Below are 24,864 nucleotides of genomic sequence, written 5' to 3'. Positions count from 1 at the left end.
TAGCAGTATGCAGCAAATTATGTAACTGAATTGCAGCTAAACAAGATCTTTGAAGGACACAAGTTCTCGTAATTATAGCAATATCATCAAAAATGTGCATGTCACATTGTAATTCTTTTTTTTTTTGGTAAGGTTTATGTATTTTGTTATGTTATCATATATATGGTTTCATTATAACATTTCACACATGCATGATTTACCAAGAAAATGTGTCTTATATGAAAATGTAAAACTCTTAAATTTTTATGAATTTATTTAAGCTCTACTCTGAACATTTATGAAGACAGTACAGGTACGCGTTGTTAACAAACATTACTCATTTCAAGATCTAAAATTTGAGATTGTTAGTCTATGCCTCTGGCTTATTCAAAATTACTAATGACTGCAAAGTTACAGTAACAGCAGGAAAACCAGCAAATTTTGCTATGTAGCCCAAATAGTCTATTCATTTTTATGGATTAATCACCCTACAGTTATCGCGAATCTCTCCTTGATTTTCAGTCAGGACTTGAATCTGGCTCAACTTGATCATAGCTCGAGCAAAATCCACCTTCCAAGCTAAATCATTCGTTGCATAAACTGCCGCCTGTTCAGCAGTTGTCTGGCTGTCCAGGAGTGACTGATCAGAATTAAATAGACCAGCATGTTTGAAAAGATTTTTATAGTAGCTTGAGTCCATAAAAAATGGACTTTGGTTCATAGCAACAACCAAAGTTTGGTTGAGAATTCCATGCAAAAATCTTGGACACTCTATCTTCAGGAGCTGTGCATAATGTGGATCTAGGTTCGGGTCCTGCATCGATTTGGTGTTATATTTGTAGAGTCTGTCTGTGAACGAGAAACAATGTGACCGACCAATTGTGTGTGAACCTGCATACATATTATGTCATGATAATTAGCTGATTTAGATTACACTTCTGAGTTCAGATCATGTTTTTTTAGTAGGCCTTTTCTTTTCTTTTTGCCTATTAAAAACTCTGCTGTTTGATATATCTATGTTGCCATGTACTAGTGTGTCTGTGCACATGCCCGTCTTGAAGTGTTAGACCATTAGATGATTAGAAGATAAAAGGACCAAGTACTTCTTCTAGGCGCATAATTCAATATATTCAGTCAAAACATGATTAAAGCTGCTTAAAGTTGAAGAATTAATCATGTAGATCACACTAAATTGATCATAGGAAAAAAAAAATAATGGAGACATACCAGAAAGAGCAACCATATCACCCTGTGTCAAACCCTTCTTTGCAAAAGATTCGATGAGTTGATCGAGGTTAAATGAAGGTTTAGGTATATCTTCAGTTTCTGATGCTCTTGAAATCCTGCCATCCCTCCTTCCTGCTGGTACATCCCAGTACAGTCCTCCTGACTACATTCCCCAAACAATATTTAATTTGTGCATAAGACTAATTGCCTTATATAGTATTAACTGATAGCGAGTCAGACATTAAAGAAAATGAGAATGATGTCCTTACAAGTACATTAGAGTCCCTAGCAGCATATGCTAAAATATCAGCACATGACACAACACCCTTACACACATCTTCGAGTCTAGCCTTAGCATTGTCGATCACCTCAAGACCTCGTATTGATCTATTGGGTGAACCATCCTTTTCAGCTTGATTTTCTGGGGTTGAATCTATCAGAAGCGATCCATCACAACCCTGTTGTCACACAAAAACAAGTAATGCATACATTTATTATCAAGTACATACTGACTTATTGTCATAATGTCATGTCATACGAAGTATATATGAAGAGCAAGAGTATTATATAGATAATTAATGTATATTACCCTGACAAAGCAATCATGAAATTGCAGCCTGATAATGCCAGCAGCAATCCCTTTGTCTTCAAGAAAGGATTTTTTGACCTCGTCTTTGATTATAGCTTCAGCAAAGGGACATTCATCGCGATAAAATCCTACTTGCAGCCCTGCTTCAATGTGAGAACTTAAGAAACATGCTACTATAATTGCTAAAGTTAGCTTCATTGTCATGAGTAAATTAGCTCTCTTTGTTGTTATATTTTGATGCAAAAAGTCCACTATGATAGGTGGGAATATGAGTTTGTTGCTCAGAAAACTCATTGGTATTTATAGGGGGTCAAGCAAGTGTACTTACTCTAGTTATTCCTTTCGAATTACCCTTTGTTTTACACATATATGCACATTTAGCACTACTCATGTACAATACATGAGCTGTGTCATATTTAGTCTTTAATTTTCTAACCTTCTTCCTTTGGCATCTCTAGCTAACCTGTCGCCAAAGAAATTCATTAACGTATCCATGAGACCATGATCAAAATTTAAATCAATTATAACACGCGTGATAGTGATTTTACCAATAAGGTTGATTTTCAAGATGTTAATATGGATCTGTCAAATTAAGCGAAATTTAATTAACTTGTAATTCTATTATAGGTCGGAACCACAAATGACAGGGTGAATCATAGATTTTGGCCTATATTTCATAATTTTACAACAACAAAGAATGAATATGATCATATAGGAATCCATATGCATGTCAACAATATGGTAAAATATATACATTTTGAATGGACAAATTAATGATCTATTATTCCACTGCCAAAAGTTTTGGTAAAATCATTACTCAAGAAGCATATAAACCATAAAAAACAGCTAATAAATCCACTAATGATAATTAGTTCCTACTATGATTACTGTCTAGCATTCTATTATTGGTTAGCTAGCTAGTTCTCTACCCTCATAGCATCATCCCCTTTCATTTTTTCATTACTTAGAATCTTGTTTTATTTTTTTCTTGTTTTTGGATTAATACAAAAAATTTGATTGGTTGGCTATTTCTACATTAGATTTTAAGTGCATTTGGTTCATAATTAAATATGTAGTAACCCTACCAGGCCACAGACCACAGTTAGCACCTTTTAGTAAAAGTGTATCAAGACTAATTACTTTTAAATGAACATGATTGTGACTAAAGAACTAACCCTATTTTGAGGTAAACACACATTGAGTAATTTTAGCTGAAAAGAGATACTGCCATTTTTAGTAAGTTGGATTTTTTATCTTTTAATGTTTTGGGTTTTCCAATGGAAAAAAAAAAGAATGTAACTAGTTAATTACAAAGTAAATGGAGCTATAGAATATCTGATAGTGTTTGAATTTCTCCATCCAACCAAAATTAATAATCTGTGAACTGATTAATATTAATTTTTATTACAGTAATATAATCTATATATAAAGGAAACATTTTTTAAAAACATTTGGTGCATCACATAAGCAAAAACCTTAATTAGAATTTTTTTTTTTTAAAAAAAAAATAAATAAATAAATAAATAAATTACCACGTAAGCAAAATTAACAACTAGGATTTGAAACAAAAAATTATCTTATAGTATTCTAATTATGTTTAACTGTAAAAAAAAATCAAAATTAAATAAAAATTTGTATTCGGTTATATTAAAAAATAATAATAATAATCTTGCCAAAGGTATATAAAATTGAGACTAGTAAATAAAAGGCCTAGGGAACATCTCCATATGATGAAATCAATTGAGACTACCATACCAAATAGACAAAGATTACCGAAGGGAGGAGCAGTTTAAACGAGCTAAGGAGGGAAGGAAAAAAATAATGGTATAGGAAATCGATTTGTCCCAAAAAATAAATAAATAAATAAATAAATAAACTAGTCAAAACCTTGTCTTCCAAGGTAACCATAAGAAGTAAGTCAATATTGTATAATGTTATTACTATACACTATTTGCTCAAAAAAATACAACATACATTATACCTAGCCACAAATAAACATGTCTTTCTATGGAGAAAAATACGAGATTATGTCATGGTTACCCATAAAACCCTTGTACAAATTATCAACCATGGCAAAGTCATCACTAGAGTACCTTCCAAAACCCTTTTTTACAGAGAAACAAAGCCACAACTCGTGCATGAAAGCAGAGGAGTCTTTGATCATTCAAGAAGATTCAAGTTTAAGAGAAAGAGTTTAAAATTTATGCATTTGTTTCTTAGCTAAAAACCGTTCCTACAATGGTGTCCCTAAAGATTTCATCACGTTTTTAGCCAAAAAAAGGTCGTATCTTAGCATTGAGTAATGGTTTAACTTGATGTAGAACAATTGATTCTACTGAGCCAACAGAATTATTCTTGTGCAAGTGCAACCCCTTGACGAGGACTTGGTTGCCTATTAACAACCTTAACACCGAAAAATCACAAGATATCAGATTTTCCTGCAGAACATATATATAAATGAACCAAGTGAAGACAATGTACGAACAATTGGACATTAAAATTAGTATATATCCAAACAAGCATAATCCACGCAATAGAAAGTTTGAAAATCCAAGACGTGCAATCACTTATTACAAACTTAAAAGAAAATAAAAATTAAAAAAAAAAAGGTTCAGGAGGTAACTAATTACTATGTACAAGCGGCTTTAAAACGTGCAAGGGAGTAGGACAAGTGAGATCGTAGGCATCAATCCTGTTTTCAGACATCACGGCTAGAGATGTGTTCCCAGTCTGCTGATGAAGAGCAGTCATTATCATACCAGCCCTCGAAAATCACACTGTTCTTGACAATTGGAGCTAATGCCTGATCACTGACACCATTCACACCAATTTTGAGGATATTCACATCTTCATCCTCAGTCAATTCGGGATATGGCCCAAAAGAGGTTATCTTGATGTTCAAGTCCTGCGAACCACCCATTTTTTCAGTTCCATCCTCAGCCACTGCTGTACTTGGAGTTGAATCATTGATCATGGAGTTTGAATGATTCATACGACTTTGTATGATCCGGAACCTAGCCATAACAGAGGCCTCATTTTCATCAGTAACACCCAATGAGTTAGACAGTTGGGAATCCATAAAAGCCTTATCTGGGCAGGAGAAACTATTGCCAGGAAGATAATTTTCATCTCCTGGTGACTGTTCGCCTTCATAGTTTGTGTACTCTGAGTTGCCATCCCGACACTTCAAAATTTGATATCCACCAAAAACTGTATCAAGATCACTTTCTTTGGTAGTTATGCCTGAAGCATGTAAACCATTGCCTAAATCATACAAACTCGAAGGACACTTGTATTCACTAGAAGATTGTTTGCTCTCATTATTCAGAGAGTCTAAGCAACCAACACGATTCCTAAGGATTTGATATCTGGCCATAACATCAGTATCAACATCATTGGCATGGCTGGCAGTGAGTGAATCATCAGAGTCATCTCCAGAGGCACCTGGTTTAGAGACACAAGGTGATGGAAAATTGATTTCCTTTTTGGTTGATCCTGACCTTTCAAGTTCAGAGACGTGTGAGCCCGCTACCTGTAGATTTGTAGTATGGAAGAACCCTATGCGATTATGATGGCTGGTTGTTGTAGACTTTGGGCATTCACTAATTAGCGGGGAATCTTTATCCTCCTCATTTGCTAATTCATCAGCCCTATGTAAATCTGCAAAAACATCAGAGCTCATAGGAATATTTATATCTGCAACATACTTCCAATCACTTCAAGCAACAACTTTAAACTAGATTTTCCAGCACAATGAACTTTAAGATAAACCTTACCTTTTGTTCCATCATGGGTCCTCTTCATCTCGGTCTTCATACGAAGAAAGCGAGCTTTAGCAGTCATGACACAGAGTGAAGCTTCCGCTTCAAGCCACAGATTTCTATATAAAAGTTTTTGCTGGTCTAGTTCCTCCTCTTGAAGATTCTCAGAAAGAAGCTTCTTTACAGCCTGCAGAAATTGCTGTTTGTTAAAACCAACAAAATCTCCTCAATTATATACTCTCTTTAATTTCCTCTTCCATTCTAAAGAAGCATACCTCCGTCATGTTAACATCCCCGAATGGAATTCTATCATCCTTTACTGAAACATAATCCAAAATCTCCTCAGTAGTCCTACCAAGCCTCACAGAAGCAGCAAAAGCTTCAGCATCATTCACCTGAGACCCACACTAAGCAGCATAAGCAGCTCAATAATAGAATACTTAACAACATTATTAACTTCAGGATAATAAATTATCCAAGAAAAAAGCATAGTTGGGATATCCTAGTCCTCATGCATAGGGGGACAAGTTTCTTCCATATCGGAAAATATAACTACAACAGAATGCAAAAGCAACATACCATCTGACCAGCAGGGAAATCTTTCTGGAGATAAGAGTCTGGTGAAGAAAGCACATTAGTCTGTCCAGCCATCGCTAATATGGAAGCATTAAGATTGTTGATGATCTGCTTAATGGCTACAGATTGTATCCCTGCAACTTCAACTTGTTTATTCAGGCTGTAGCGCCGAAGTATTTCTGACAGATTCATCATTGTTCTCAGCAGAACATTAACATCAATCCTTGAATCAGAACCTTCACTGGTTGACTTTACACTGGCTTCATTTACAGGAAGTGAATTAGAGCAATTAATGTCAACATTTGATGGCAAACCAGAAAAACTCTTTGCAGCTGCAGGAGTGCCCTTCCCACTTTTTTCAGAAGGGGGAGTTGCTGAAACATATCTTGCAGATGACAAGTCTTCTTTAAGATTCAGTTGCGCAGCCAGATAATGTTTTGGGTCTGAAACTGCTTTTGACTTGTTCATCATACCACATTCCATGACAGAAGCATGGCAATCATCAGCAGATTGAAGGCCATCTCCAGTATTAAGATCAAAGTAATAGGATTTTGGGTTCTTCACAGTACCAATATCTTCATTACCATTTGATGTGCAATCAAGGGCTGAAGACCTCTCTAAGGAAGTTGCCTCATTTACTTTACCAGAGTAAAAATCTTTAGAAGCCGAAGCATTATAAAAAAAGCTCTTATTCTGGAGATCCTGAGAGCTCAAACTTCTGCATCTATCTATTTTCTTTGCAAAAACATCAGAAGCCACACTTTCAGAGCGTCCGAATGGTGAAAATTGGGATGAAGCTCCTTTCCAGCATGGTGAATCTTCAGCAGGGTTATGGCCATCAGACCCCCCAGAATGTTTCTCTATAGAATATACAGCTTCAGCATCACTAGCTTCCATGTTTAAACCATCTATATTTAATTCATGAGGTAGTTCAGGTGAAAATTTCCTTTTCTCAGAAACAACTTTGTCATCAAGTCTATCATCTGCAGTTTCTCTTATTTGGCAAGAGGATGCTGCTGTTGAGGAGGGGACAGGTCTTCTGATTCTAATGCTCGAATGACGTTTAGAGCCAACTGGCATCTGAGGCTCCATTTGATAAGAGTTATAACCTGCAGCAGAGTTACTTTGGTTGGCTGCACCAATGCCCATAGAATCCACATTAGCACCTGATGGAGTACTTTTCACAAAAGAGCTGCTCCCACCATACGGTAATTTGGACACAGACATGGGGAAAGTGTTGGTGGTTGATGGACGACCAAACATATAATAGCCTGTTTGGCTGAATTGGTCCTCAGGTGAAGAACTATTTGCCTTTTGAGGACCACAGAAACTTGTAATTGATTCCAGGACTGGTTCCTGAAGATGAGGGCTTTCTTTAGTGACGGATGCAAAAGCAGAGGTTTGCGTTCTTGAGCATTCAGATGATAACTTACAATCTAGCTGATTTATCCCAAGGCTCCATCCTCCCCCAAAGATATCGAAGCAGTTATCTTTAGCAGTAGAGACTTGCCCATGTAAACCACAAGCCCCTGAATATAAGAACAGCAAATATCACTGATCACAAAGATATCAAGGATTTAGCATTATATACCAAGAAGATATAATGTCGAAAGAAATTCAAAAGACTTATCATGACTGTTTGGTTTCTCATGGAAAAAAGAAAACCATAACCAACAAGGTTTCACATTTTAACAAAACACTAAAAAGCATTCATGTGTTTCTGTGAAAGATGCTTCCCGTCGCTGTGATAGATTCATACATACCAAAATAAGCATGGTTTCATAAGCTAACAACATGCAAAGTGATTTGAGAAAGGAAATAAAAACCCTTGATAGTCGATTTTTAAAAATAAACCAATTTTGTCCACCTCGGTGATCACTAGCACTTAAAAACAGTAGAAAACTTTTATCAACATCATCACTAACCCTATCCCCAGAGCTAAAGCTCCCTCTCTAAACTGGGTAAAAGGGGCATAATGTTGGACGCTCACATACAGGCATTCTTACCCCATGAGAACAATAGATTGTTTCCAGTTGAAACTGCTGAAATACAACAGCTGTCTTGTACTCCACAATGATTTATTTTAGTTAGTCCATTTAAATCCAAAATTCAAACAATATACTACGTAGAATATTTAACTCCCAGAACAGAATCTTAACAGCTGCTGTTTAGAAAAACATAATAGCCCTACCACAATACAAAGCTAAAACCATTAGGGCTGATCAGAAGAACTCGGCCACAATAATAGCTCGAAAAATGTAAAGTATGAAAATACACTAACCCACCATTCCACCAACATCAGTACAGGGATTAAGCAAGGTGCCTAGACTACGTCAAAGCAAGCTATACAATTTACTAAATACCTTGCCAACATCACTACTGGTACGAGAATTCAGAGAAATTAAGGGAGCGAGAGAAAAGGTATTATTGGTCACTTAAAAGCCAAACAACATCAAATTTGGTAAGAAATCACTTTATAAAAAAGTTAAAGGAAAAAAGGCTGGGAATAACATAAACATAACGCCATACGTATAAAGCAACAGAATAATTTCTCATTCATACCCAATCACAATGACCCATTCCCCAGTAAATTTTAAAAATTTCCTGATTATACCCTTTCTACTTGTCCGGCCATTCAACTTCACCAGCAATGACTAATAAACCACAGACAACAAAGAACAAGCCAATACAAAAAGAAATAAACTCACTAACATTAAGAATAAGAATCCTAGAACAGATCACCATGACATTGAAATGGTCTACGAGAATATGCAAAGCAGAATGGAGTAAAAAAGCAGAATGGAGTAAAATACCTTGATTTGGAGTCTTGTTGCTCACATCACCAAACAGATTACTGCTGTTGCTTCCACTAGCAAAAGGATGAACGTTGATGTCAACAAAAGGTTGACTCTTATTACTTCCATCAACAACAAGAGGACTCTTGTTGTTGGATAGCTTAGAACTATTTAAGTCCTTTGAGACAAATCCCTGGGTATAATCAGTCCATTTGCCATGATCATTCTCATTCAATCCACTCCGGGAAAGCCCCCACTTTGATTTATATCTTCCATCACCAGACATAGCTTGTGTGTGATTACTGTGATCAGCTTGAGCAGAACCACGTCCGCTCAAATGAGCAGACGGCAAGTCATAACTTGGCCCACTACCAACCCCCAAACCCAAGTATTCATCTTTCTGGGGTGGAGGAGAAACATATGGAGGATAATAAGGATTCGCGGCCTCATCAGTCTTTGTGGACATGCTGTTTGGAAAATGTTCATACGAAAAGGGATCATATGCAGGCACAGCATTAGTGCTACCGTAATAAACACTGGCAGTCGAACTGCTTGATTGAGGGTCTCGGTACCCATACATGTGAGCTGAAGATGAGCAATTGGTATTAGTAACCACAGACTCAGTTGCTACAGAGTTTGGTCCAGAGTTAGACGATGAAGACGAGTTCCAGATGTGTCCAGGGGTGGGATCAAAGCAAGAACCATACACAGGCACATCAGGATAATTCACAGATGTGTTCGTTGAAATCGGCTTCAAAAGGAATTTATCAACCTTAAACGGGGGAGCTAAGGGTGAAAGATTAGATGATGATAAAGATCCTCCAACCCTATATGCCCCTGACCCAGAAGAAGTCATCATATCTATAACAATCTTCAAAATTCACACTTATTTCTTAATATTCCAGCATATGATTCCTTCAGTCTATCAATTGCCCAGCAAAATAAAATACCCAGAATCAGGAAATAAATAATCAACCAGCAAAAACAAAACAATTAAGCAGAACACTATCTACAAACTAAATTAGAAACCCCATATAAAAAAAGGCAAAATCTTTTAGAATCAAACAAGAAAAACATGATTATACTATAATCTGATAAATTTGTGAAAATCCCATCAATCATTAACCTATAATTAGGGTTTTAGCAGATAATTAATTCCATAATATGAACAAAACCTAAAAATCTCACAACACCTAAAATCCGTATTTAATCAGATATTTAAACGCACAAAATATCAAGAATAGTAAAATTAAAATAGTGAAATTAATAAAAATCAAAACTTGAAAAATAAAATCAACAATTAACACAAGAAATTAGGAATAACCTGAAGATTGATCGATGAACCCACAAAACTACGTCGTTGGATACTCTCTTTTTCTTCTTCTTTCTCTTTTAACCCAGTCACTCTGTTTATGCAATTGGCATCAATTTTTCTTTTTGTTTGGGATTTTTTGACTCTATTTTATTTTCTTTTTATTTTATTTTATTTTTTAATTTGTTTTACGCCACAGTCTATGGACCTCTATTTGTCATTTCAGATTTTCAACCACGTGTCGGTGGTTGAAATTTTTATTTAATATTTTTTTTCTATTATTTTATTTTTCTGATCTTTTATTTTTTTTTTTTTTTTGAAACATTCTGATCTTTTATTTGAGAACAAGATAAAGTGATAAACCCATAGAAGTAATCCAAGTACTATACAAAGTAGTTGGTGATCAATCAATATTATAATTACAATTTTGAAATTTCCACATTTTTTTGTATTGATAAATAAGTGCACGTTTGACAATAATGAGATTTTGTTTGAGTTTGATTAAATAATTAGAAAGAAAATGATATGTAAAGGGCATATAAGAAATTGATCTATGCATGATTTGTTATAAATTCTCAAACTTATATCTTTTTAGGAAATGTATATGGTAATTATGCAATTTTATGGGTTCTATGTAAATCCATAAATAAAATAAGGGAAATGATGTACATTTTTGGACGATAACATATATAACCATAATAAATAACATAGCGAAATTGACGAATTTTAGTCTTTTCAACTAAAAAATATGTGGCTCGATTTGAGCCGAAAAGTGCAGGTTACTTTGTGATAGTCAATAGTTAGTATTTAGCCAAATTTGCTAGAGTTGCGGCGGAATATTGAAAACCTTATCAAACCTCAACTCTTACGATTTTTGGTTTAGTAGTTGTAGGCTAGATACTTGGAACTTTAGAAGTCTGGGATGAAGTAAGAGGATTTCCACCTCTAAGTACACTTCGTTTAGTAAAATTCAAACTTAAAACCTCTAGTTACTAAGGTAATAAGGTGAAACTTTACAACCTAAGCTAAACGGTATGATTGATGTAATCACGTTATGACTCTACGAGTAGCAATCAATTAGTTGTGAATATGGATAATTATTATGAACATTTGATAAAGTTCTTGTTAGCTACTAACTATAAAGTGCTTGTGAGATATAGCTAAGTTTTCTTTGGATGTACAAAGTATGACAACATCTACTTTTTTCCTTCTAATTCTAATGATAATATTTTTCACTTTTGATAAAAGCTACTTATACCACTAATGCAACAACAACAAAACCTTAATCCTATAATAATTCAGTATTGGTTAACATGAATCGTCAAAAGAAATTGTCTGTAAAGAAAAAAAGAGCATAGATTCACATTTACTAAACTGAGCTGAACTAAACTAAAATGAATTGATTGGATCTAAACTGAACTCAACTAAACTAAATAGAGCTGAAATGAATATATTATGAGAGAAGAAAATCAGGAGCTGAACTGAACTAAATTGTTTGGAGCTGAACTGAACTGAACTGATTGGAGCTGAACTGAACTGAAATTAAGCTAAAGTGAACATGCCCTAAAATAATCGATTGAATAAAAGTTAGAAAAATAAAATGTTACTACATAGTAAAGTGAGAAAGAAAGTCCATCAACCTCAAATTATAGCCTTTTCGGTTGACATAAAAAAAAAACATGAAATATAAAAATTCTAGGAATTGTAAGTTTGGTGTGTTGTTTGGTTGATAAAAGTATGGTAAAATGAGGAAAGTGAATCTTACTAGGAATTTTGAGTTTTTACAAATTGCAGGAATTTACCTACTTAATATCCCTTAGGTAAGTAGAAATTCCGATGGAAAGTTACCTCCCTCGTCGTTAACCAAACAATTTTAGGAAATTCTCATAAATTTGATAATAGAAATTTTTTTTTTGAGAAAATTTGATACGCCGTAATAAGTAATTTCCATAAATTTACAACTCATTGAAAATTCTAATTCCCATATAATCCAAACTACATTGCATCACTTAAAATCTTATCTAGTTATCCTTACTCAAAAAATATTACAGATATAAAATTATTACTCGCATTTAAATTAATTGGAAAAAAAAAAAAAAAAAATCTTTTTAGAGCCCAAAACTAAGTCAAATACAAATTAAACTTAAACTGGAATACAAATTCCTTGGGCCCAACAGAACATTAGCTATTACGAGTACAAAAGTCTAAATCCATATGAAATCTCAAATCTCCATCACTTGTATAAAACGCACGAGAATAAAACACTCCTTTGTTCTCAACTTCATCTGCTCTCATTGCTATCCAATTTGTCTTCCTAAAACTGCCGACTTTCTGGTAACTTTTTCTTTCTTGTTTTCTTAGTTATACCCTCCTCGAATCTTTGCTATGCATTTTATTTATTTTTTTGTTTAGGATTGTGGGTTGGATTTGGATTTGTTCAAGCTATTATTATACGAATTTATGTTTGTTATCAAATTTAATTGGGTTTTTTTTATTCTTGTGATTTGTTGTTTCAAATTCAATTGGGAATTTTCTGATTATTTTTGAGATTTTGTTGTTCTAACCAATATTGATTATGCGATGTGATTTAGATGCTTCCTTGTTTATAACTTACACTTGTTCCGTTTCTTAATATAGTCGTATGGGATCTTGTTATAATTCTATGATTGATTCGGGGTATGTTTTTCAAAATATCAACTTTTTATACTCCGTAGCTTTTGATTGTTGAGATTTAAAGATATTTCGTTGTTGAAATTATGTATTGGCAACTGTAAAATTAGAAGTATAGCAAGTATTAAAAAACGGAGGAAGTATGCCATAGCTAAACATATGCCCTGGCTCACGAGCTATATCGATTTTCACTGATTTTCATAGTTAGGAAGACCAGCTCCGTGCAATTTAGAGTTGATTTAGAATATATGAAGAATTGGTGATGTAGCAGTGTAGGTGCTAATTGTGCAATAACTAGGATTAGGGATCTGTAGTGCCCTTTACCCCTTTAGGGTTTATCTTTTGAGACTGTAAGTCTTTAAACTAAGGATTGGCGTCGCTAATAAATTTGTATTTGTATGGTGTTCCGAGGATTGTAGCAATGATGAAATTTGAATTACCGTAATTGGGATGGGATGTTGTTATTATGTATATTAGAGGATAATCTGGCTAGAACACAGCAGGATTGTGAGTTTCAATAGCCTTTGTTTATTTTTGTTGGTAGAGAACAAGAAATCATTTGTAAAAATAGTGAATGACTAGCCATTTGTCTTGTTGGAGTAATCAAATCAATGGGAAAGCAAAAATGTGATAATTCAGTTATGTGGGATCTTGTTATAGTTGAATTCAGTCATGTGGGATCTTGTTATAGTTGATTCGGCGAATATTATTAAATACTCCCTCTGTCACCCTTTTTTTGCACCATGGGCCCACTTTATGTAAGAGCTTTATGACTCACATGGTGTAAAAAAATGGGATGGAGGGAGTATCAACTGAAAATTAAAGATATTCATAGTTGAAGTTAAAATTGGCAATTGTGAAAATGAAAGTGTTGTAAGTATTAAGTAACGGAGAAAGTATGCCTTAGCAAAACATATGCCTTGACTCATGAGCTGTATCGATTTTTGGCATGGTTGAGGAAGATTAGCTCAGTGCAGTATAATTGTAGAGTCAAGGTTTAAAATATAGAGAGTTGGTATAGCAGTGTAGCTGCTGAATTTGCAAATACTAGGATCTGAAGTGCCCTTTAGCCCTTTAGGTTTTAGATGTTATGATTGTAAGTCTTCAAACTAAGGGTTGGTATCATACAAATAGTGAATGACTGGCCTTTTTTTTTTTATGTTTCAGTTATCGTTTCAATGGGAAAGAAAAAATCTGATGATGCCGGAACCACTTCGAAAGGTCAATCTAAAGAGGGGAAGAAAGAGAAGTTTTCTGTATCAGCCATGCTCGCTAGCATGGATGAAAAGCCAGTGAAAACAAAAAAGGCATCTGTGTCGAGTAAACCCAAGTCAAAAGCCCCTCCAAAAGTCTCATCTTATACTGATGATATAGATCTTCCTCCATCAGATGACGATGATGACTATAACTCAGAAGAAGAGAAGCAAAGCTCTTTACTGCAGAAGCCAGAACCCAAGTTGGTTGAAGCTTCTATAACTGATAAAGAGCTGAAGAAACGAGAGAAAAAAGAAATGATGGCTGCTCAAGCTGCTGAGCTGGCAAAAAGAGAGGCCTTGAAGGATGATCGTGATGCATTCACTGTTGTCATTGGAAGCCGGGCTTCTGTCCTTGAGGGCGGAGATGATGCTGATGCTAATATCAAAGATATTACAATAGAGAACTTTTCAGTCTCTGCTCGAGGAAAAGAACTCCTAAAGAATACGTCAATAAAAATTTCTCATGGAAAGAGGTATGGTTTGATTGGACCAAATGGGATGGGAAAATCTACCCTTTTGAAGCTTTTGGCGTGGAGAAAGGTTCCAGTACCTAAAAATATAGATGTTTTACTGGTAGAACAAGAGATAATTGGTGATGATAGATCAGCACTTGAAGCAGTTGTTTCAGCCAATGAAGAATTGGTGAGACTCAGGAAAGAGGCTGCATCTTTGCAGAATGCTTCTTCTGCAGAGGATGGTGCTAATGATGATGATGGTGCGGATGATGCAGGAGAGAGACTTGCTGAATTGTATGAGCAGCTGAATTTGTTGGATGCAGATGCTGCTGAGGCTCAGGCATCTAAAATTTTAGCTGGTTTAGGGTTCACAAAGGATATGCAGGAGCGTCCTACCAAGTCATTCAGTGGAGGATGGAGAATGAGAATCTCACTAGCTAGGGCACTATTTATGCAACCTACTCTTTTGTTGCTTGATGAACCAACCAACCATCTTGACCTTAGAGCAGTTCTTTGGTTAGAAGAGTATTTATGCCGGTGGAAAAAAACTCTCATTGTTGTTTCCCATGATCGCGATTTCCTTAACACTGTCTGTAATGAGATTATACATCTTCATGATATGAAGCTTCAATTATACAGGGGTAATTTTGATGATTTTGAGAGTGGATATGAACAGCGTCGTAAAGAGATGAATAAAAAGTATGAAGTATATGAAAAGCAATTGAAAGCTGCTAAAAGATCAGGAAACCAGGCACAACAGCAGAAAGTGAAGGAGAGAGCAAAGTTTGCAGTAGCAAAAGAAGTATCCAAGAAAAAATCAAAAGGAAAAGTGGATGAAGATGAAGCAGTGCAAGAAGCTCCAAGCAAATGGAGAGATTACACAGTGGAGTTTCACTTCCCAGAACCCACTGAGCTCACTCCTCCACTCCTTCAGCTCATTGAAGTCAGTTTTAGCTACCCTAATCGACCTGATTTTAGGCTTTCGGATGTTGATGTTGGTATTGATATGGGTACCCGTGTTGCTATTGTGGGGCCCAATGGTGCTGGCAAATCTACCCTGCTCAATCTTTTGGCAGGTGATTTGAGCCCAACTGAAGGCGAGGCCAGGAGGAGCCAGAAACTGAGGATAGGAAGGTATTCACAGCACTTCGTTGATCTTTTAACCATGGATGAAAACCCTGTTCAATATCTCCTCCGTTTACACCCCGATCAAGAAGGGATGAGCAAGCAAGAAGCTGTCCGAGCTAAGCTTGGGAAATTTGGGCTTCCTAGTCATAACCACCTTACTCCGATTGCAAAATTATCTGGAGGCCAAAAATCCCGGGTGGTTTTTACTTCCATTTCAATGTCAAAGCCTCATATACTGCTTTTAGATGAGCCCACAAATCACTTGGATATGCAGAGTATTGATGCACTTGCAGATGCACTAGATGAGTTCACCGGGGGTGTTGTGTTGGTTAGTCACGATTCACGGCTGATTTCACGTGTTTGTGAGGATGAAGAGAAGAGCCAGATCTGGATTGTCGATAATGGGACAGTGAGAACGTTTCCTGGAACATTTGAGGAGTATAAGGAGGACCTCCAGAAGGAGATCAAGGCTGAAGTTGATGACTGAAGAACGCTTCCTGTACATTGTACTATATATCCTGTTTTAGCTCCTCATTACACCCAAGTCAGAGGCTTCAATATGATGATCTGTATGAATATTTTCTCTCATACCTGCTTCTAGTTTCATTTGAAGCAGATAATTATTCTTTTTTGGTTTTCCATCTTTTTAATTATCTTTGTTTACCTCTTTCCTACTGGAGTTACTCTTTTTTGAACGAGTGTTATTGTATAAGATGCACGATGTTACTGAATAATCAATTGAACTTCTGGAGTTATATTTTTGTAAACGAGCTATTGCGTAATAAGACGCACAAAGCTAGTATGTATCATCATTTCAACTTCTTAATTGTTTTTAAAGCTCTCTGTCAACTTATAATCTTATTTGAATCTAACTTGTTTTATTGTAAGGCAAGCACTGGTGTGCGCTGAATCTAGGCCAGAGGCAGAGCCGATAAGTTAGTACTTGTAACTGCTAATAATTTGAAACAATCTAGCAAGTTATGCAAAGGAGTTTGAGTAATGCATCGGTTGAAGAATCCGAAGCAGAGACATATGAAGGCACAAATGATAAGTCGATTATGGGAACAATGTCAAACAGGGCTTGGCCCTGCTTGTCGTCCCCTCCTTTAGATGTATGTCATGCAACATTAATGAAATGTTGGCCTAGAGGAGAATGAATATGTTCATTACCACAATATTTTGAGAAAACAGCAATATCACATGGACAGCCTTCTTACTACACAATCACACATTGTATCTACATTAAAGTGCACTTCAAATCCAAGGAAAATTATTGTCCTGTCTAATGTATTGGGCTAATGATTTGCAACATCACTAAAAGTTAATGGGATTGAGTACTTCATAAGGATATTCAATGAGTTAATAATAATGTTTTGGCTACTTTGTTTACTAATGATAATGTATTGATTTGTCATTTTTCTAGATTTCATTGTAAAAAAAATATTGATCTACTCCAATCACTCGAGTTAATGTAAGAGAGGTGTGTAATTTTGGCTTCCCAAAACACAAGTTAGTCACGTAAACAAATTCTGTTACTTCTTATCACTTTAGTTCAAACCATTAAAAGCTAAGGGCAATCGAAGATATAAACTCAAATCCTTAAAGTCGTAGTATACTTAGTAACGTAGTATTATTATTTAGGAATGGAACGATTACTTGTTCAAAATGGCGTGGTCGAACTGCTTTTTCTACTTAAAGACTTCGACAATTCTTAGATACATGCGCTCTTCGATAACATAAGAGTCTAGGTGAAGAATTGGCAACGGAAAAAAAAAATATGAGAAAATACCTTGATTTCTCATTAAACAACTTCCCCAATATATAAGCATTACATATTTCCTTAACCTATAACTATAAGATATCCTAGAATAATAAGGAATACATAAGATAATGATAGTGAATAAATATCTTCCTAAAATATAATATGTGATATATCTCAATATATGAAGAACAAGATTTTCTACAATTCATAATATAGTGTTAATATTGATCTTCCTGAGAGGATCCTAACCTTTCTTAAAAAGTAATCGAATGATATACTCCAATAAAAAAGAATTTGAACAAGTACCTCTAAATTTTTGATGGGTAATATGATCAAATACATTACTTATTGTATCATATTAAGAAATAAATGAATGAAAATTCAAACAATAAAAAAAAAAGAACCAACTACTAGATAAAAGTGATAAAACCATTCTTGGTTATTTCATCATCAAAAATAAACAATGAAAGAAGGTGAGCCTTCAGAAATGGGAGACCATGATGAAGAAGACGGCGAAGAAGACGACGACGAAGACGAAGGCGACGACCGTCTTCTAGCATCCAACTCAAGCCTCACCCTTGCAAGAACAGCCCTGTATTGTTCAAGGAGCTCTGCAACAACACCCAACTTGATCATCTTTCAAATTTTTTGCTCTTCTTTTTCTTTCTTCTTTGCAGTAGGAAATAACTCTAATAAGCAATAAAAGGTAGCTTGCCAAATCAACGTATGTTTGGTGGAGCAATTTGTGGGGCTTTATTTTTCTGTGGCAAAATGTCATACACACACATGAATTTATACACACTTTAAAAGATATGGTCAAATTTTGGAAAAACAACTTTCATTGTCATTGCTACCCTTTTTTATTTTTAATTTTGATAAATTGACGCGTAACATGAGTATAACTAAATATAATATTGTAAAGTACTCTGTTTGATCTCTAACTCAATATAACAACTTTATTTTTTAATAATAATTGATATAAAATACAACATAGATTGTCAAGATCTTCAATCCAATTTAGAGAAAGTTACATAATCATCATTATTTTGTTAATTAAATTAAAACTACGCGTATTAATTTAGAGATATACACGAGTGTGATATTCATTAGTTAAATTTGCGGAGAATATGGAGATATTTAATCAACATAAGTTGTTGTGTGTCTCTTGGTCTAATTCGTCATGTACATCAAGTACTCCACTACATCCAAATAATTAAGTTTTCTTATGATATTTTTTATTTCTAAAATATAAATGTCATTTTCAATGTATAAAAATAATTTTTTTTGTTAATCAAAGACTTTTTTGCTTTATCCTTCTTCAATATTCTAAGTAAATCAAACCTAAATATAGTAGAAGTCTTAATTAGAAGGACGACTATTTAGGATTAGCTAAAGTGGATAGAATATCTTGATTGAGTATTAAGTCGATTAATTAGATAAACATCATACATCTATCACAATATTCACAAAAAAGACACCTTTTTTAAAGGCTTTATTATAATGTCGTTGATGGTTTGATAAACTGCCAAATGTATTGACTTTTTTTTTTCTTTTTAGTAATTTTAACCGTCGGCATTGCTAATCATCAATTTATCATGCTTATGGATTTGTAAATTGTAAAGGGTCCCTCATCACTTCCTAAAAATTACTCCCTCGTTTTCATTTGATGTTCTTACTGCCTCCGTTTCATATTATGTACAACGATTTAACATAAAGTATTAAAGTATGAGTAGCAAATGTCTAATTATAGCACAAAAAATATAAAATCTTTCAAATATTGATAATTTTTTTTATAAAAAATTTAAATTATTTATAAGATATACTTTCAATTTTGATTATTTTACTTTTAAATTTTTTTTTAACACATCCATGATTATTTTATTTTTTCGTAAAAAATATGTGTACAAGTAACACTTGTTATTTTTGTTGGTGTTTAGAGACCATAAGAGCGGTGGTGAGAATCAATTCCAAGATTTTTTCTAAAATCGGGATGAAAGTTCTAACCAATTGAGGTATTCCTCACTCTCGCACAAGTAATACTTGTATTAGTCGTGTTACTCGTGTATGGTTTTGCATTTTACTTGCGCGTTACGACGTTAGGGGTTAGGTCATTATCAATTCTTCAATTCACGTTTTTCCTTTGCTTCCACAAAAGTCTCCTCTGATCCTCTCATCTTTGTTGGAGTACGTGGCATTTTGGTATTAGTATACACTTGTGAGTTGTCAAGCGTCAAAATTTTCTCAAGTTTATCTTTTTGCATTTCACACCAAGATTTGGATTAACTAATTATGCTCTAGTTCATTGGTCGAACATTTAGATGTGACAATATTTTAAAATTTCTTTCGGAAAGATAATGAGAATAGGCCATTAAGTTTTTTCCTTAAGTTTATTACAGTGAAAATTGGAAGTTAATTAATTAAGAGGTTTATCGAGGGAAATCTAGAAGGTATAATTGATGATTTTACGCCAAACGTACTGATAGCATAGCTACGTAATTTCGAGTAACTAGCTATGTTTTCCTACAATTCGACGTCATTTTAACTTAAATTATTTCATGAAATTATCTTTAAGTTTAAAGTAAACAAGGGGTACAATACTACTGTATAAGTTATTAAAATACCTGATGATATTTTATCTTATATCATAGACTTATATTAGATATCACTTGATGATATTTAGCTTACAAATACAATTAAAGATAGGTGAAGACCTTCAATCAAATATAATAAATTCTAACACAAAATTTCAGATCGAACAAATATTTTAAGCTAAGTAACAATTATAAAGTAACAATTATTTCATGTGAGAAAAGCCATAGACCATAAGTTAAGTTTAAAATATGATACGATACAAATTTGTTAAAAAGATAAATATTGCTCCTTAATGGCGCAAGCTAAGCTACTTAATTTAAGAATCAATGTAAGTATCTTTTTGCTAAATTCAGTTCACAGTCTTAAAGTGTTCAATTCCATCATCCAACGGACTCTTTTATGAGGTGACATAATGTATATACACCAATCTTAAGTTTCAAGTTTAACTAAAGCTTCCAGTATAGTTGATCTCGTAACAGTTTGAATTTTTTTTTTTTTTCTAAAGTAAAATACAAGTTAGGAGCGTCTTCTCTTGTCCTAATGTGTCTAGTACTAAAGCAAAAATAAGATAAGTTACTATAATGGATTAATGATTTTTTTTTATACTCTTAGGGTATGTTCTCTTCAGCTTAATTTCAGGTCAGTTTAGTTCAGCTCCAATCAATTTAGTTCAGTTCAGTTCCTAATTTCCTTCTCTCATAAACAATTCATTTAAGCTCTATTCAGTTCAGTTCATTAGTTTCTGTTTCTGGAAAACAGAGAGTGCTCCTGGGAGTTCGGGTAATGAGATCAAGATGTCCTAGAGCTTGGCTCAATGAATGTCCGGATATCCCTCAGCTATGCCTTGCTGTCCGAGAGCTAGGCCTACAAAACAAAGAGGGTTAGCTGCCCCGGGGGTGTGACCCGGGAAAGCCCCTCCGATGCTTAAGTCAGCGAAAGTTCTTTTTAGAGAGAGAAAGTAATGAGAGAATGAGTAATTAGAGAGAGAAAGTAGAGAGAGAGAGAGAGAAAAGTCCCCCTCATTAATAATTGGAGAGCTATTTATAGTTGTACTTTCAGGTGGCACGAGTTGCACTTAATTGGACAGATTGAGGGTAAATCTGTACTTTGCAACCATTAATAATGGGCTGGATCATGGAGGGTATTTTTGTAATTCCAGGTCAATGGGCTTAGGACAATGGACTTAGCCCAAACATTTAGCCCCACGCGTGATGTGGGAACGAGATCGCATGAAGTTCGGATATCACGCGGAGTAAAGATAAGAGAAGAGTTGTCTGATATACCGGAGAGAATCCCGAGGTATACCCGAGGGCTAAAACAAGCCCCAAGTGCATCTGAGGGCTAAAAAGAGCCCCAAGCGATTTGCAAGGGTGAAAACCAGCCTCAAGCAATGCATTGAGAGTATTTTCATTCTGATGATTGAGCAGTTTGGGGGGCTAAGTCTGATGAGGGCTTAGGCACAACTGATGATTTTTCCCTTTTTAGAATATTTTTCTTCAGGTTGAGCTCCATGTATTTTGCTGAAGGCATGTCTTGTCTCCATTTCCCCTACCCTTGGGGCTTTTTGAGATAAGTTGGCGATGATTTAACGCTAATTAAGCTTGTAATTAAGCTTTACTCCCTCAATGGTGATATTTTGGGCTCAAGTATTACTTTAGGCCCAATTGAACCAGGGTTTTGATGAGTTGCCATCTTCTTAGCTTGAAACATATGAACTCCCACCGTACTTGCATTTGCCTGGGAATATTGGAATTCGGGTTTGACTTTCATAATTTTTCTGAGTTTTTGAATTTTGAGTGTGAATGCGAATTCCTGCTAGGTGTGTTCGGTTTTGCGGGAATTTTCGGTTTTGTGTTTGAATTTCGAATGCTGTAAGTCATGATGCCTGAATCGGACTTTGTATATTTTTTTTTATTCTCGGGTAGGCTGAGGTGAGGAGAATTGAGGGGGGAGCCAAGTCGAATGCTCGGCTTTTGCTGAAAGGTTGCTCGGTGTTGTTGGGGGGGTTATGATGCGAACGCCGAGAGAGTGAGAGATGTGAGTGTGAGAGCAGGTGTCTAGGCCGAGGGATGTGCCTAGGCTGCTAGTGCGAACATCGAGAAAGTGAGTGATATTTTTTGAATTTTCTGGGGGTATTTAGCTAGAGTGTTGAAGGGCTGCTAGGTGTCGCAGGGGTTTGAAAACCCGAGTTGAGGGAGACGCTGAGAGGGTAGCAGCGTATACCGAGGGGGTGAGTGTGCGGAGCAGGCCGAGGGATCCGAGGGGTTTTCCTTGAGTGGCGCACTCGGTCTATTACCCCTAGGAGAGGATGAGCTATGCATAGCTGAGACTTATGTTTAAAGAGATAGGGCATTTAGTTAGAAAAATTTGAGATGAAAGGATAGCTTTGCGGTTGGATAGCTAAGAGGAAAGGCGATGGCCGAAGGCCTTGCTAGTCGAGCCGAGTGTCAGACCGGGGATGCCGAGGGGGTGCCTGGCGGGCCTTGGTGCGCGACAACCCCGAGAGAGATATGAGAGGTTTGAATTTTACCCCCGGGGTGAGGGATCGGTGAGGTGAGAACATTCGGCTTTTACTTAGAATTTTTTGAGAGGAAGAGTGAGGTGCGCTACCCCGGGGTAAGGGAGCCATACCCCGGGGTGAGGGAGTCATACCCCGGGGTGAGGGAGCATTGAGTGAGAGTGAGAAGAGGGCATGCTCTCCGGGGTGAGGAAGCTAACCCTCGGGGTGAGGGAGCTATACCCCGGGGTGAAGGAGTATTGAGTGAGAGTGAGAAGAGGGCATGCTCTCCGGGGTGAGGGAGCTATACCCCAGGGTGAGGGAGCTATACCCCGGGGTGAAGGAGCATTGAGTGAGAGTGAGAAGAGGGCATGCTCTCCGGGGTGTTGGAGCTATACCCCGGGGTGAGGGAGCTATACCCCGGGGTGAAGGAGCATTGAGTGAGAGTGAGAAGACCTATACCCCGGGGTGAGGGAGCTATACCCCGGGGTGAGGGAGTATTGAATGAGAGTGAGAAGAGGACATGCTATCCGGGGTGTTAAGGTAGTTTGAGAAATAAAATCAAGTGACTTATACCCCCGGGCGAAGTTACTTTGAGAAATAAAATCAAGTGACTTATACCCCCGAGCGAAGTTACTTTGAGAAATAAACCAAGTGACTTATACCCCCAGGCGGGAGTACTTTGAGAAATAAACCAAGTGTTTTATACCCCAAGCCGAGGTATCTTGAGAAATAAACCAAGAAGCTTTATACCCCAAGCCGAGGTATCTTGAGAAATAAACCAAGAAGCTTTATACCCCGGGCGGAAGGAGGCTGAGAGAGTGATTGAATAGGCCGAGCGGAGGGAGGCCAAGTTGAGAGAGTGATTGAATAGGCCGAGCGGAGGGAGGCCATGTTGAGAGAATGATAGAATAGGCCAAGCTGAGAAGGTGATTTAATAGGCCAAGCGGAAGGAGTAAAGAAAATACTCTATGCTGAGAGATGTTGATGGGCTTGACTTGTCATGTTGAGGCCTCCTCTAGGCCGAGGGCCTGGCTTCAAGTACCAAGAGCTTGCTCGAGCTGGGTCTATTAGCCAAGAGTTCGGCATGCATTATCTTTGCTAAAAATTACCCAAGGTTGAGGGGTGATATAGATAAGCCGGGAGCTAAGCCTTAGATAGCGACGCTGAGAGCCTGGAGTATGCCTTGTTTTGAGTTTGTCACAAACCCAAGATAATTATTTTTCTCCTAATTGAAGCTTGATGATTATCTCTAACTTTTAAATTTTGTTGATGTTGTAGAGGCTAGTCCTCGGGGTGCGCTTTACTTGTATTGAAGAGATCTTCCGGCCGAAGTAAGCCTCCTAATAAAAATAGACGAGAGGTATGCTATTCCTATCATAGGGATAGGTTGGGGGCTAAACGAGCCCTATGTTATTGTTATAAGTGAGGTACGCTCTCCCGAACCTTGAGATAGGCTAGGGGCAAAATGAGAACCTTGTTATAGATGTATGAGAGGTAGTTCATCCCAACTTTTAGGATAGGCCGAGGGCTACACGAGCCCCAAGTTATAAATATATGAGGGGTACGCTATCCCAACTTTTGGGATAGGCCGAGGGCTAAACGAGCTTTTTGTTATTTTAACGATTCGCCAAGACACTATCTCAAACATTGAGTATAGGCTAGCATTTTGCCCCAAACATTGGAACAAACTTGTTATTGATAACCTTAGTTAGCGACCCAGGGTGTCTTGTACGAAAGAAGGACCGGTGCTTTTTGAGAAGATAATGAATTCCCGAGATTTTAAAGCTTAGGCAGCTATGTAGATAACCATCCCGAAAAATGAAAATGATGCACTATTAAAAGAAATAACTTCTAGTATAAGTTCTTATTGCCCCTAGGGCATCATTGTCATTTGAGAAGTTGCTCAGATACAACAACGTCTTAAGTCCGCATTCCAAGCATATCGGTTGCAGACTCCACATTGTAGATATTCATGATAGATGGGGAAGGATAGCTTAGGACCTTGCAATTTGGAACTTGTGAGTGGAAGACCCTCGAGTGAATAACCTCCATGATCTAGTAAAGTTCATGTTGAAAAAGGGTGCTTTCATCTTAGCATAGCCCTTAGCTAGGCATGCCAAGGGATTGGTAGAAGCATATCCCTCGGCTAGTCATGCCGAGGAGATGATAGATTCATATCCCTCGACTAGGCATGCTTTGGGGTTGTTATATGCATATCCCTCGGCTAGGCATGATGAGGATATGATAGAAGCTTGTCAAGGA

At 36.3% G+C, this 24,864-nt stretch overlaps 2 protein-coding genes and 1 pseudogene across 3 annotated transcripts; 1 reads left to right on the top strand and 2 right to left on the bottom strand.

The window, feature by feature from the left end:
• Window positions 1-451: 451 nt before the first annotated feature.
• LOC145606589 (peroxidase 5-like) lies at window positions 452-1,993 on the bottom strand. The gene is made up of 4 exons (XM_081662380.1): window positions 1,796-1,993; window positions 1,476-1,664; window positions 1,207-1,369; window positions 452-870 (listed from the first exon to the last, which is right to left on the bottom strand). The coding sequence occupies exons 1-4, from the start codon at window positions 1,991-1,993 to the stop codon at window positions 452-454; spliced, it is 969 nt and encodes a 322-aa protein (XP_081518506.1).
• A 2,269-nt stretch (window positions 1,994-4,262) lies between these two features.
• LOC145608158 (uncharacterized) lies at window positions 4,263-10,511 on the bottom strand. The gene is made up of 6 exons (XM_081663769.1): window positions 10,252-10,511; window positions 8,946-9,849; window positions 6,136-7,661; window positions 5,832-5,951; window positions 5,572-5,743; window positions 4,263-5,455 (listed from the first exon to the last, which is right to left on the bottom strand). Exons 2-6 carry the CDS (start codon window positions 9,784-9,786, stop codon window positions 4,494-4,496), a joined length of 3,621 nt encoding a protein of 1,206 aa, XP_081519895.1. The 5' UTR covers window positions 9,787-9,849; window positions 10,252-10,511; the 3' UTR covers window positions 4,263-4,493.
• A 1,946-nt stretch (window positions 10,512-12,457) lies between these two features.
• On the top strand, window positions 12,458-16,411 carry LOC145608644 (ABC transporter F family member 4 pseudogene; annotated as a pseudogene). The gene is made up of 2 exons (XR_014105857.1): window positions 12,458-12,573; window positions 14,077-16,411. The product of XR_014105857.1 is annotated as an ABC transporter F family member 4 pseudogene (transcript).
• The last annotated feature ends 8,453 nt before the right edge of the window (window positions 16,412-24,864 follow it).

Source organism: Chenopodium album, chromosome 23, assembly GCF_948465745.1.
Source record: "Chenopodium album chromosome 23, dcCheAlbu1.1, whole genome shotgun sequence".
NCBI lineage: Eukaryota > Viridiplantae > Streptophyta > Magnoliopsida > Caryophyllales > Amaranthaceae > Chenopodium > Chenopodium album.
This window is presented reverse-complemented; position numbering and strand designations above follow the sequence as displayed.

Excerpts from the sequence above, each read along its gene's own strand:
- LOC145606589 (XM_081662380.1), bottom strand. The coding sequence starts at position 1,993 with ATGAAGCTAACTTTAGCAATTATAGTAGCATGTTTCTTAAGTTCTCAC. Across the intron at positions 1,665-1,795 it reads TTCATGATTGCTTTGTCAGG|GGTTGTGATGGATCGCTTCT; the intron begins GTAATATACATT and ends GTGTGACAACAG. Across the intron at positions 871-1,206 it reads TGATATGGTTGCTCTTTCTG|GTTCACACACAATTGGTCGG; the intron begins GTATGTCTCCAT and ends ATATGTATGCAG.
- LOC145608158 (XM_081663769.1), bottom strand. The coding sequence starts at position 9,786 with ATGATGACTTCTTCTGGGTCAGGGGCATATAGGGTTGGAGGATCTTTA. Across the intron at positions 7,662-8,945 it reads CAACAAGACTCCAAATCAAG|GGGCTTGTGGTTTACATGGG; the intron begins GTATTTTACTCC and ends TCTTATATTCAG. Across the intron at positions 5,456-5,571 it reads GACCCATGATGGAACAAAAG|ATTTACATAGGGCTGATGAA; the intron begins GTAAGGTTTATC and ends ATGTTTTTGCAG.